Raw genomic sequence first — 14,886 nt, forward strand, 5'->3', positions numbered from 1 at the left:
GTTGATCATCTTTAGAAATTTTTTTGCTTCTCGTGCAAAATACTTATACCTCATGTAAATTTTTATTCAAAATAATTGTGCTAAATAAAAGCTTATGTACACACTCCTACATCTGGTGTTTAAGAAAATATAACTATATAAATAATTAGTTATTGAAAATGGATCAATAAATCTTGTTTTCAACCTTAATAAAAAACTGTCTTTAGATCTAGAAAAGATGTTAAAACTATCCTAAATTTTGTTTTACAGAACTACCCTGAGGCAGCCTAAGTTAAATAAAAACATAATATCCTGAGACTTTAAAAATCTTCAAAACATTCTAAATCTGTTACATCCCTCTTAGTAAACATTAAAACTTAGAGACTGGAGTAACAGTTAATGATTTTTCTTTGATTAGTTTTTACTGAAACAAAAATGAACTAGTAGTAGATATTTTTAGTTCTACTAAATAAAGCCTTCAGGTCCTCAATTATCAGATAAAATGTAAAAAGGATTTTTTAAATTTTAGTGATACTAAAATGCGATTAAAGATACCTACTTATTTAACAAAAACAAATGTTTCATTTTTATAGATTTTAAATAAAACTAAAAATTCTTAAAACTGCTTAAAAATTTAAAAACGCTTTGAAGTTTTCGTTTGTAGTTATGGGAAAATAGTCAAGTCTTTATTTATAAAGGATTATAACATTTTAAATAAGTACGAAAGAACATTTACTTTCAATTTTGCGCAGTCGCAATTGTGGTGCTATTTACAGTAACACTTACAGTAACATTTACGATGCGTTTAAAAGTGATAAATTGTAAACGGATCGTTCTTTTTAATTATAAGTATACAAAACTTGATAAAACTAACTGTGCCTTTAGTTATGTTATCGTCTGTTGTATTTAAAAGTTCATATTTGTTACCACTTACAGCCTAAGTCTAGCTTTAGTTTGTTGTTGTGTTCATTTCACATAACCTTCATTTGTTTTAGTTCGTGTATAATAAGTGTTTTTTTTTTTCGCATTTGATGACGTAAGACAATAGCTTTACCATAGGACACACAGATCAATATCCTCCCTTTATACTTATCAGTCCCTTCATTACCCTTTGAGCAAACCCGTTAGCTTTTCAATTTTATTTTAAAAAGTTGATATCGCAAGCTGTTATTAAAAATATTACTACGTAGAAATTGATATCCCTAAAACTTTTATTTTACCTGCGTTTTTAATTTTAAAGTTTATTTTTGTCAATATTTTTCACCAGTATTAAAAAAAAATATTACATTACTACAATATTACTTTAAGTCTTATTCTATAAAGACTTATATAAAAAATTATGTATATATGTTTTAGAAAATATTTAATTTTTATTTATTTTTAAATGCTTTAAATAAGGGGTCGGCAACGTATGGTCCGCAGGTCGAATGCAACTAACCAGAAATCTGTTGTCAACGAAGTATTTTTAGCTTAAGAAAAAGAGAAAAGTGAGTTATTAAATTAGAAGTTTTTGAAAGGCTTATTAAAGTAGATAAGTTTGTGCTGGTAAAACACTTATTTATTATAATTTTACTTTTGAAGCAAGTTTTTAACTTTTTTTTTAAGTTTTTCAAAGCTATGCAGCCCGTTAAGACATTTTCTGATAGGTCTAGCGGAATAAAAAACTTGCCTTACACTACCTTAAATTAAGAGCTCTGAGTTTTTTTTTTATACCATGTAAACTTAACTTTATTTAAATAGAATAAGGGAATTTAAGTAAAATTTTGTCTAGTTTAAAATTGTACTAATATGTTACTTTTTTTTAATGCAACTAGAACACCTACATTTTTATTACTTTTGTTGTATTTTACTTGAATAAATACCATTACAGACTTATTTAAGTATTTTTGTACCTTAGTTTATGTAGAAAAAGTATAATTCATTAATTGTAGGCATTTAATAAATTCAATTTCTACAGGAAAATAAACTTTGTTAAACACTATATATTAAATGCCAATAAAAAAGCACTACAAAAAACAAAAACTAAAGAAAATTTGTATTGACCTTATAAAGTTATAACTGTGTTTAATATATTAACTACTAAATAAAATTTAACTATTGCCTCAAAATATTTGTATGCAATAGTAAACTTGGAAAATAATAAACCGTATTGAAATGTAAATTAAATTGAAAATTTCTAAGTTTTTTTTTTATATGTATTTTTTTTAATGTTAAATATTATATTTGAATAGTTCAAACAAATTTTTGTTATTATAACTTCTATTGCAAGTGACTTTTAAATTTTTTCCGCTAAATATTTAAAAAAATAATAAACCATCAACGTGTTTACACTATCAAACAGTGGTAAGTTAAATTCATACTTTGCTAAGTTTTTAATTGAACAACGTTTTTTGCATAAATCTTTTTATCAGAATAAATTTTTAAATTAAATTTTTTATTTTAATATGTTTCCATTATTTGTAATATTTTTAACATTCCATTTCTTCAATGGTGAGCGATGGTAGTCTTTTTTCTTTGTAAGGTAAGGGTAAACTACTTTTACTAGTTGTTTCAACTACTGGAAGATCTTTTACACTTGGCTGAGGGGAAATTTTTGACGCTGACTTCTTCGAACGTTTTGATACCTTCAAATAAAAAATGTAAACTATAAACAGCTTTATATAAAATTATTTTCTAAACCTAGAGAAAATTTCAGTTTCTTAATCATTTGATTGATTGAAATAAATTATTTTCATTGAACAGAGTAAAATAATACTTAAACTTAATAAACAAAACAATATAATTGTTTACTTGAGCAAACTTAAAAATAATCTTGAGTAAGTGAAATTACGAGTTTCTTAACCAGTTATTTATCAAGAATTTCTTAAATACTAAACCATTAAATTTGAAATGTATTTTTTTTTAATTGAGTTGATATGTAAAGTCATGTTTAAATCTTAACAACTTTCTTTTCTTACTACTTACTCTGTATTTTGACTCTCTAAGTTTTTTGCACAACTTTCTTTTCTTACGTTTGGCAAACGCAAGACATCTAACAAAACAGCTTCTGGCAAAACTTTTGAAGCAGTCAAGAGAAAGAAGAGCGTAAAGAAGGTAGATTATGAAGAATGTAAATGCTAGTGCTAATGTAACATAGAGAGGAGTAAGATCGATATAGTTTTGAGTTGGAGATTCTAAATTAAAATATAAGAGTTTAGAAGTTAAGTTAGAAGATATAAAGTAGTTGAAAGTAAGACTTAAAGGTAGTAAATAACTATGTTATGATAAGTTAATAAAAAAGTTTGATAAATAATAAAACCTTTTATTTATGTTTTAAAAACTGTAATTATAATCATGCAATTTTTTCATTTTAGATTTTGTAACTTGAAATACTACTTCTATCTAACTTAAAAATAAATCACAAACTGTTTACAACAAAAAAAATTTAAAAAGAATTATTCATATCACTGAAGATGCGTTAAAAAAGACTCTAACAAAAATTAATATTTTTTTTATTGGAATTTTACCATGCAGAGCTTTTTAATGTTTTATTTTTTAATATATGTTATTTTTACAGTTGTTTTGCACAAAAAAACTTAAAACTAAATTATATAAATAGTTCTAAGCAATTAAAAAGTAAATTTGAGTATATTTACTTGAACTGCAGCTCAATGGAGGTAAGGTTGACTCATCAGAATTGTCCCCACATGAATCAAAACCATCGCACTGTAGGGAGTTGTAAATACAATTTCCATTTCCGCACAACATTTGGTTTGCTTCAGCACAAGGGTCTAAAATAAATTTTTATTTTTAAATTCCTAAGCAGTTCATAGCAATTTTAGTCTTTTAATAATACTTTTGAAAATATTTTAACTAACTTGTAAGTAAGTTTTTATCAAAATTTTTGAATTTTAATAGATATTAACAATTAATATTTTTTATGATTAGGTTTACAAATTGTGGAACACATGTATTCTATTGTTAACTTATTAAACGTACTTAAAAAAATTATTAGTATTATGTACAATTTTTTTTTTCTTAAAAACTATTAAATTTATATGACTCTTCGGTAAAGATTAAAATTGTTTGAATACTTTTGAAGTCTAAGTTATAGTTAAAAACAGTTTGATAATTAACTTTAAAAAAGAGAACTTTTGGATTATGTAAAACAAAATTTAAGTAATATGTGTTTTAATCAAATTGAAAAATACCTTTGTCATCGGTAAAACTTGCCCAATGAGCAGTGAAATTAGCGAAACGTAGACCAAGCGGATCACCATTAGCTACATTCAGCTTAATTGACAAGTACTTGTCTGTTCCCGTAAAAACTCGTCCAGAAATTGAATCAGCTAAAAAGTATACGAAAAAAATATTAGAAAAATTAAAAGGGTATTTAACCACTTTAGACATAATCAAATGAATAAATAAACCAATGTAATAAAAAAAGTATTTTCTTTTAAGCAGGGGTCGAAAGGCATTTTGTGGTCAAGGGAAAAGTTTTAAAAATAAATATTTGCGGGTGGCAGTTGTAGTTTTAGTTTTTACTCTTTAATCGAAATATTTAGTTTAAGTTAAGAATTTCCATTTAAAAGTTCTTAAGAGTTTGTTACTTTTTCTTTTTTTTTAATTTAAACCGCAAAATATCTAGTTTAAGTTTCGAATATCTCTCCTGTAATTTGTACCTAAGACTGTTGTTTTTTGTTTTAATTTAAACCCCAGAATAACTAGTGAAGGTTTTAAAACTTTCTTCATTGACCACATTTATTGTTCGAGGGCCGTAGTTTTACATTGCATAGGCTACATCCCTTTTAAATTGAAAACATACTCGTGGGCCACCTTTTTACCGTTTGCGGGCCACAATCTGCCGACCCGTGACTTAAAGAGACAAAATTATTGGCTAATAAGTAGCTATACTCTATCAACCAGAATCTTGAAGTATTGAATTAGTGTTAGCTATAGCTAACTTACCAATCGAAAATGGTCTATATTGTCGTGTTAAGTCAGCTAAACAAGTTTATGTCAGCAAAGTTTTCTTATCAAGAATAAATAAAACATTTATCTTTACTATGAATGACTTAATGATGTATATCTTATAAGTTTGAAATACTATAACATATTCTAAGAATATTCTAAAAAAAGCTTATCTTAACAAAAATACTTTTTTTGGAGTTAGTAAGAATATGATGTCTGGTTTTAGATTTTTAGCAGTTGTAGGATAATTTTCAAAGTTATTTGCCAAAAGGTACCTTTTTTTGCAGATTTTTAATTAGTGTTCAAAAGATTTCTAAATGATTTGATTTACTTAAGGTACTCTGGTAAAAATTTTTTAGCGAAAGTGTTTAACCTTATATAAAATTTTCTAATTTAGACTAAAACTACTTAAAATCCTATATCAATTTCAAAACTAAATAACATTAGTAACTAGTAAAAAAAAATAATCATCAACATAGATTACTTGCCTATGGTTTATTCATAGCTAAGTATATCGTACCTCAAAAAGTACTTTTCTTAAAAAATAAGCAAAAAAGGTTATAAAATTAAAGTTAATTTCTTTTTGGTTTCGTTATAGTATAAGTATAATAATGTATTTAGTATCAAATCAAATAAGTTTTATTCTAACTTTATAAGTTATGGTTAATTGAACTAAAAAACCTCAAATACAGTTAGCATTTAAAAACAGAAACACCTAAATTTAAGCTTAAAAAAGGCTTTTTAATTTTCAGGTTCAGACTTTGAAAATAGTTTTATTATTTTTTCATAACATTATAAATTGAAGATTTTTTTTGATTTTACTTATTCACTTCAAAGTTATTTATTTAATTTGTGCTAAAGTATTAGATTTAAGAAATTGTTTGACTTTGACTTGAGATTAATTTTTGAATCAATTGAATTCAATTTTTTTTTATTTACCTAAGAATCGAATACTAGTTATACTTTATTTTCTCTGTAGTTTTGATGTTGATGCATCAAAATCTTTAAGGTAAACGCTAAATGAAAGTTTTAGACTACTAACTTTTATTACTAACCGCTTAAGTTTTATAAAAGTATTTTTATCGTGTGATAAACAAAAACCTAAATCTCGCAATACTGCTCAAGTAGGTTTGCTGCAGGATTTTTCTGAATAACTTTGTAACTTAATTGTTCTTTTACATTTGCATGTACAATCACCTAATCCTTTAACGTCATGAACTTTTAAAAACGCGACATCATTAACTATTTGTACATTTAAATCCCAAAAAAATTATATCCAAAACTGACATTTTGTTGATAATATTAAACCTGAGTACCCAAGTTTAACTAATTTGTATCACACTTTTTTCTTCTTTTTTTTTTTGTTTTTTATATGTAATACTAATAACTTGTTCTGTTTTAAATTTCTTTGTTTTATATAAGCAATTTCTAAATAAAACTTGGGCAAAGTGTTGTAATTAATGGAGCGACTGAGACATCAACTCCATCATAGAACTCCAAGTTGGCTAAACTGCAGTCCGTAGGTTGTACATCGAAGTGACTTAAAAAAAAAAAGCTTAGTTATATATTACTCAATAAAGAACCTAATTATATACTTAAAAGCTACTTTTAAAAATACTTTAGTACGAAAAAAAATACTTACAAAAGTAAACGAAGTTTATTAAGTTAGAATATAAGTTTAGTTTAAAAGTAGTTAAAAGAGAGTAACATAATCATTAAACAGTTAATTGAAAACAAAGTTGTGTTAACCACATATTTTGTTTTAAGTTTATAACAAAATGTTAACTTTTTCTGTAATCATTACCAGTTTATATCAATTAAGTATTGCTATGATTCTTTTAGTTTTGCTATAAAACTCAGTTTGTTTTGTCTTAAACTGTTTCTTTAAAAAGTATACAAAAAGGACTTACTCAAGAACGAATCTAACTTTTTCTACATTTTTCTGCGCTCTCATAGAGTATATACAAGAAATGTTGTTTGAAATACGTGGTGCTACATTTAATGGTTGAAAAGTAGATACATAACCCCCAACATCTCTTGATAATATTCCGCAGCTACCTCCAGTTAGTAGATCAACTATTACAAAAAACAAGTAATAAACTTTAAATAAAGTACATCTAGTTGAATTTAATTACAAAAAAATATTTTGTTAGGTTAAAAATTCATACTGACTTTTTATGTTTTACGTACATATAATATCAAATTCTTATTTAAAGTTTCACTTATAATTTTTAGTTTTTGTAAAACCAAAACTTTTATAACTCTTTTATCCGTTTTAAAAAAAATTTTTTGCTTCACTGGAAGAAATTTATACTACGGTAGAAATAAGTTATCTTGTAATAGTTGTTTTAGGAAGTCTAAAAAAATAATTTTTTAGCAGAATATTAACGTTTAGAATATTTTTTAAAGTTCTTCGGACTTATAAGTATTTATCATCAAAACAACCTTAAACAATTTTACGGAAAAAATGTATTGTTATTCTTGTTTGAGCTTAACAGATAGTCACAGGATTTTGAATTTGACTAGTTTTTTTTTTATTTTTAGATAACATATTAAAACAAAAATTACTAAAAATTTACTTTAAATAATTTAGATAGTAGTTTTTTAAATTTTTAGGTAAATATAAACTAAAACTTTTTAAAATTTTAGTAAAACTTAAAAAAACTATTCATTTAATCATACAGTAAAAATGTTTTATCTTTAGCATCTTCTTTAAAGTAAAGTTTTTATTATAAAATATGTTTAGCACAAACAAATAGTCTGAATAAACGTTAGTTAAAACTAAACCAAATCATAATATTTTCAAACATGAGTATAGTTTTGTTATAATATTTTCAAATATATAATTCAACACTTTAAGAACTTTTAGTTTATTTATAAAACATAAAAGTATTGTTTTTATAAAGCTGACAAATCTTATTTTAAATGTACAGTACACACAAAAATAGCTAACCTGTTACTTGTGCCAATGTTTTTTCAAGTACAAAAATGTAACACCAATGAATGAAAAAATACTTGTACATAACTATAATATCTAAAAGATTGTAAAACAAAACACACTAGTAAAAATTTATTTATTAGATTTTTTCATTTTTTTTCAGCCCAATTTTTTGTAAAATATCATATCAACGAAAAAGCTTTAATAAATTCTAAAAGTTGCTCTAAATAGTTTCTCTTTTACGTAAATATTTTTTACATATGACCTTATAAAAACAACTCTTTTTACCTACCTAGGCGATAGTTTAACACATTTAAAACCTTAAACACATTCTTAAAGTTTGTGATTATAGTTTCTTTTGATAATCGTGATCTTGTTTAAACAATATTTTTTATCGCTTTGCAAACTATTATTAAAAACTCATCGTTTTATTAAAAATACTTCAAAAAATTATGGTATTAAACATGTTTTTTTAACAACTTTATAACATTTGTTCACAACGAATTTAATCTACTACTTGTTTGATTATTTTATTAGATAACAACAAACTAGTCAACTTAAGGTTAAACAGTAAAGTAAAACAGTTATGTTTCAAGGTGTTTTGTATAGCTCTTTATCATCTAAAAATACTACAGTAGAAAAAGTAAGTCTAAGTTAAATAGTGTCAAAAAAAAGGTTTATGATAATTTATTAAGTTATGTAACAAAGAGCGTTTATAGTTTAAAAAAAACTTTATATAACTTTAAACATAGTATTTAGCTTACCTTTTAACATTTGCAACATTAAATAAACAATGTAATATCATTAAAGCTCGATATTTAAAACATTAAAGTAATGTACATTGTACTATTATACGGAATTTGTATATACTTTTTTTGTAGTTATAAATATTTATAAATTAAAACTATGATTTTTGAACAGAGTATAAAGCTATTTTTATTCAGATACAAAAAAAGACTTAGCTTTCTAAAATTATATACAGTAGGAGTAGGGAAAACGGTATGCCACCTTGAAACCCAGGGAAAAACTTCGTACTTCACGTGAAATTCATGCCATATAGTTTTGAGACAAATTTTAAACATTTTCACAAAAAACCTTACTTCAATTTATTAAAAGTGCTTTCTTAGCTAGTTTTTATTAAAGTTACTATATTTGTTTTAAAAAATAGTATGTTATATTTGCATTAATCATTCTAAGACCATACATCTGTTCGATTAGTTCCAATTGTTTATTTAAACACCATAACTTTGTTTTTGTTATACCGTTTTCGAAATTTATTGCACACCTTACGCGAGTGTATGCTACCTTATTGATACCACCAATGTACTTAGGTTATACTAAGTTTATCTAAAAGGTTCTAGTTTTATAAAAAATTATTAAAGCTTTTTGCTGACTGACGGCAAAAACTTTTATTTGTTTATAGTAATATTTTTTTTATTTTTTTTTATTATTTTTAAAATTACAAATATACTTTATATTAAAAAAATATTTTGCTTTTAGGTTAGTCGGTTGAATTGGAGAAAATTTCGATATTTTGTTTTATTCTGTTTAAATCTGTAGTTATATTTTAAGTAAAATTAAAATTAAAAAGAAAGTTATAGATTTTTATGACAAATTAAAATGACTCCCATATATCTAGTTATTCAAGAATGGTTATAAGTAGATTTAAATAGTCAAAGAAATTCAATTTATTATAATAAACAAAAAAAATAAATTTAGACTTTATATGTTTTAGTTTAAAAGGTATGCCACCTGAGCATTATACATTGTACTTATGCATGTCACACTGTATAAGTTTAAGTTTACTTTGTCTATTTTCATTATGTTAAGTTTAACATAAGATTATTTAGTATTGTTGCATTTGTTGTTGTTTATTTGATCGTTTTTTGTGACTAGACTAAATGCTGACAAAAAAAATAGTTTAAGCTTAATACACTTTAAAATAAGTTATTGCCATCAAAAACAAAGTTGTCTGCGTACTTAGAGTTTATCTTAAAAATTACAAGTTGAAAACTTTTGTCGATTATCATTTGATATTACTAAAAAAAAAAGTACTACATTTCACTCAATAAAAACTCTTTTGTTTTTTTAAGAAGCAAAGATTTAAGTGTTTCAAAGGTTTTAATAATTCAAAACGTTTTAATCCCTTAAACTATTTTTTTTTTAAGTTGAAGACTAGAAAAAAGCAAGTAAAAATTTGTTTTTCAAAAAAAAACATATATGAAGAGTATTTTGTAGTAAGTTTTATTTCAATCAAGGCAAAAACAGTACTTTAGGAAACATACAATACATAGATTAATTTAGTTTAGCTTTAAATAAATTGTGTAACAGGTAAACATTATTTCATTTTTTTGAAGCTCGTTTTTTAAATTTTATTATGAAACTTTTTCTATGTATTTGAAACTATTTTGTTTCAAAAAACTTTTATTTTCTAGAACTTCGTAAAATATTCAAAAATTACTTAGTACGGAAGGACTTGACTTGAACAACAGTTAATCGTTAATATGCCTACTTGATAAGTCCTAATAGTTTAATGCTTAACATTAATTCATGTTTATTAAAGCTAAAACTTCTAGATTTACATGATTTTATATTCCTTTTGAACATAGCTAATTTCCGATAAGTGTTTTTATTTTTTATAGCATTTAAAAAAACACTAAACAACCTTAACAGCTTTCTTAGGTTGTTTATTAAACGAAAAAAAAGTGCTAAAAAAGTTTTTTCTGAGGACCTGATGTACGAAAAATCTTTCGGTTATCGAATCATACACCACAATGGATACAGTTTAATGTCTTTTCCAAGACTTCTTAACAATACATAAGCAAACTTTGTTTCTGGGCTGATAACAGCTATAAAATTTATTTCATTTAATTCGAAGTTACATGGTAATTTTCAAATATTATATATTGGTCGACAAAGTATGATTTTTGACTTGCTTCTTTATCAAGTAGAGGTTCAACTTGGCAAAAAAAAAAAGCAAAAAAAGTTAAACATATTTGATCTTTGAATTAACTATTTATTAGATTAGAAATACGACACTGTAAAACTATAAGTGACCAAGTAAAAAAAATATTTTTAGGGTCGTACTTGAACTTTTTAACTTAAACGAATAAATAACTAAACTCAATCAAAGATTTACAATTTTTATACGTGAATGAATAACGTATATATTATCGTAGATCAAGGCTCGGCAGGCAGTTGGTGCTCGCGGGCCAAAATTCAAGTTTCCAAAATCTTCGCGGGCCGCAGTTTTAGTTTTAGTGACATTTGAACAATATTTTAGTTTTAGTTTTAGTCACTCTACAGAAAATTTTTACTTTTAACTACTTTATTATTTATAAATGACTTTCAGCTACACATAGTTTAAACTATAAATATTTATTGGAATAAATATACATTGACTAATCTACTTAAGTTTTAATGAAATAATAAATTTCTCAAACACTTATAAGCTAAACTCAGTTTTTTTTTTTTACTTAAAACCTAACTATTTATAATAGCTGAGCTTGAAAAACATTTTTGGGACACATTTATAAATCTTTATACTATGATCAACTTTTTCATATTTTAAAAATATTAACATTAAAAAATAATTTTTTGCGTCTAAAATTTTTTGTTTCCAGTTTTTAAAACAATCAGTACTTAGTTAATTAAATAAAACTAATACCTATTTGTATTAGAGTAAACCTAAAACAAATTCTTTAACAAAGTTAGTGGTAAAATACTTTAATAAAATACATTATTAGTAATTAATTAGTTTTTTTCATGGTTGCCACTTTAAAAGCAAAAAATGTCTGAGATATATCAAACAAGCTTAAATTTATTAAAATTAAAAAGTTAAAAATATGCTTTTAATCAAGGTTAAATACTTAACTAAAACATCATCATTAAAAAAATACACAATATTTAAGAAGACGAGAAAAAAAAAACAATTAGTGAGCTACACTACAGACATAAAAATGTTCTGAGGTTTCCAAGATTTTTTCAAACTTAGCTTGAAATAGATGCTTAACACACACCTGAATTATTAAAAATATCTTTAGTAGGTTTGAATAGTCTGAGTTTTTCTAATTTTTAAACTAGCTTGTGTGTTTGGCAACGCCGTTTGAAATAAAATTCAGATAATAAATAAATAACAAAGTTTATTAACAGTAAGTTAAAAGTATAGCAAAAAAAATCATTAGAAGTCAGCTTAAATCGACAATTTAGTTACTTAAATATTTTTAACAAAAATATAAAAACTTATTAAGCCATTAATGAAGTAGAAATATTTTTTAAGCATTATAGCAGTCTTTATCTGCAATAAAAATATTACATTTAAAAAGAGTAAATGTGAAATATAAGACGAGCAACAAGAATTAAAAAACGTTAGTTATAAGTTTATTAGAAACAAAAAAAAATAAAATCGCTTTTGTCAGTTCCAACAAAGCACATGATTATTTTCAGTGACTACAGACTGATCAGAAAAATTTTTTAAGGCAAAATATAAAGTAGCAAAAATAACTTCTAAAAAGAAGTTACCCTTTAGAATTTTAAAATTTTTCAAAGAACTTGTGTTGGCGGTAGCAAAATATTTTTGTTTATTTCTCCAATGACAACAAGAAGTCGCGTTTAGGAAATGTCTTAAGATTATAAAGCCGCAAAAATAAAATTAGGACTTAAATAAATCTGTTAAAATGAGAGTACTGATACAACAAAAATTGTTCATTTAATTTTAAATTTAACTAGAATACCTTTGTTCTACTAGAGATGTTTTTATTAACTTTGACATTTAAGAAAATTTATAGGTTTAATTCAATGCAAAGCAGAACAATAGGCAAAAACATTTTAAAAGCAAAGGTGCGATGCACCGATATAAAAATTTTGAAAGTATTTTTTTTTGCTTTAACTGTCAGTATAAAATAAAGTTAAATAACATAACAATATTTAAAAATACTGCTAAGCTACTTTAGGTGTGTTTTTTAATAAAAAATTTTTGTATGGTAGATTTTATGTGTCAAAACGAAATTTCACTACTTAACATGTATAAAACGTTTAAAATTCAAGATTTTTTCAAAAAAATCTCAAATTCAAGGTTTTTCTAGACTTTTTAAAGCATAAATTGTCAAATTTAAAGCTTTTCCGGGTTTCAAGTTTTTTAGCAACACTGATTGTTCACACTTGTGTGTATACAATTAATCAAATAATATTTCAAATTATATCAGCTGTAAGATTTTAAATTTAACATATATTATAATGAATACGAACACTGTAGATCGAACAAAACATACATCATTAGTTTAACTTGCCACTCTTTAAAGCAAAAAAGCCAGCTTGAGTGACAAAAAACTAGCCTGATATTTTAGTATACAAAAGGCAATTCAATCCAAAACTAAAAAAAATAATAAATTGGCATTAGATTTGAAGTCTTTAAATAGTCATAGTCTGAGTGTTTTGCAATGTTTAGTTGTTTATTTGCTTGAATTTGAACTATTCTGATTAACAATGTACAAACTTAATAAATTTACCATATCCAAATCTCGTTTGTATTAAATAGCTGTTTCCAAAAAACAGCAACTGTGTATATCAGTATGCAACGCATAAGAATTAACTTAATTTGCAAAAAAAAACTTTTTTGTAAAATTAAAATATACACCAGACAAAAACTATTGTAGTTTATGTATTATTTACTGTTTATAATGTGGTTGTACACAATTAGATATTACATGTGGAAACAACAATCTTAGAAAGTTATGCATACACTAAACTTAATCTTACTTATTTAATAAAAAGTGGTTTAAAATGTTAGCATGTTTGTACAATGGTGTGCATAGGAATTTATTTAAAGTGCAGAGAAAACTTCTAAAAAATCTAAACGTGTCAAAATCAAAATAAACTTTATTTCTTATTACTATGAAATTTAAACTGTTTTAAGCTCTCTCAAATATTATAATTAGTAAAAGAAAATCTATAAAATAGACTTATGAATAAAAACTTTAAAAATATATCTAAACTGTAAATAAATGACATCGTAGTTAATTACTGTTTATTACTTTCGTACAAAATGGAAAATATTTGCATGTAGTTTATTTACTAAAAACGTATTATATACGTAATATACTAAAACCAAGCACTCTTAAAACTGTTTTTTCATATAATAACTTGCTGTTGTAAGAAGAAAATTATTATAAAACTGAGAAAAGGGCCCTGACGGAATGCTAATCTGTCTTTTTAGTATTTTAAGCTAAAGTAATAAAGTCTTTTAAATCTTTTAAAATGTTATACAAACGAGATTACACAAATTAAACCAAATAACAGAAAAAAAAATTCTTGAAATATATTTTTGCTCAGCGGGCCACATTTACATGCTCGCGGGCCGCAAAATTTTCTTTCGAGGGCCGCATTCCATTCAAAAAAATAACGTGCTCGCGGGCCGCAGTTTGCCGACCCCTGTCGTAGATGGATACGATAAATTTCTGAGAACATTTTTATTATTGATGACTTAATTGCTCGCACGTAGTTACTTACTTTTTGTTTAGCTAAGAGGTTTTTTATTTTTGAAAAGTATTGGTATTACATATGTTAAAATTTGTAAAGTCACGAACAACGTTTGATAAACTTTAAAACTTGCAAACCGATCAGCTCATTCAGTCTTTATTTAAATTTCAAAGTCATTGTTAAGTCACAAAATAATCATAATAAAAAAACGAAAACTATTTAACCCACTAATTTTCTTGTAATAATTACCTCACTTCATGTTTGAGCTTAAAAGGTAGTAGGGTGTTTTTATATCAACAGCAGAGATAAAACTGCAGAACTTGCAACTTGCCACAGAAGAGCAAATATGGTGTTTGTGACATGGTATAGTTGTAAAATGTAAAAACGATAAACGCTTTAAGTAAGAAAACTATCTTGTATCATTTTAAAATAACAAAACTTTGTTTTAAATAAAAGTTCTTAAGTTTGATTATGGTCGTCAATTAACTAAGTTAGTATACGTTTAAAACTATTTTCTTAGGCAACGTGTTTTCATGCACTGT

At 24.7% G+C, this 14,886-nt stretch overlaps 1 protein-coding gene across 1 annotated transcript; it reads right to left on the reverse strand.

Annotated features, from left to right (window-relative positions):
* Positions 1 to 2,447: 2,447 nt before the first annotated feature.
* LOC145832325 (uncharacterized) lies at positions 2,448 to 6,946 on the reverse strand. The gene is made up of 6 exons (XM_082939643.1): positions 6,840 to 6,946; positions 6,369 to 6,469; positions 4,170 to 4,307; positions 3,615 to 3,749; positions 2,944 to 3,152; positions 2,448 to 2,603 (listed from the first exon to the last, which is right to left on the reverse strand). Exons 1-6 carry the CDS (start codon positions 6,881 to 6,883, stop codon positions 2,448 to 2,450), a joined length of 783 nt encoding a protein of 260 aa, XP_082795769.1. The 5' UTR covers positions 6,884 to 6,946.
* Between the last annotated feature and the right edge of the window lie 7,940 nt (positions 6,947 to 14,886).

This window comes from Thalia democratica, chromosome 3, assembly GCF_965202585.1.
Source record: "Thalia democratica chromosome 3, ktThaDemo2.hap1.1, whole genome shotgun sequence".
Classification (NCBI taxonomy): Eukaryota; Metazoa; Chordata; class Thaliacea; order Salpida; family Salpidae; genus Thalia; species Thalia democratica.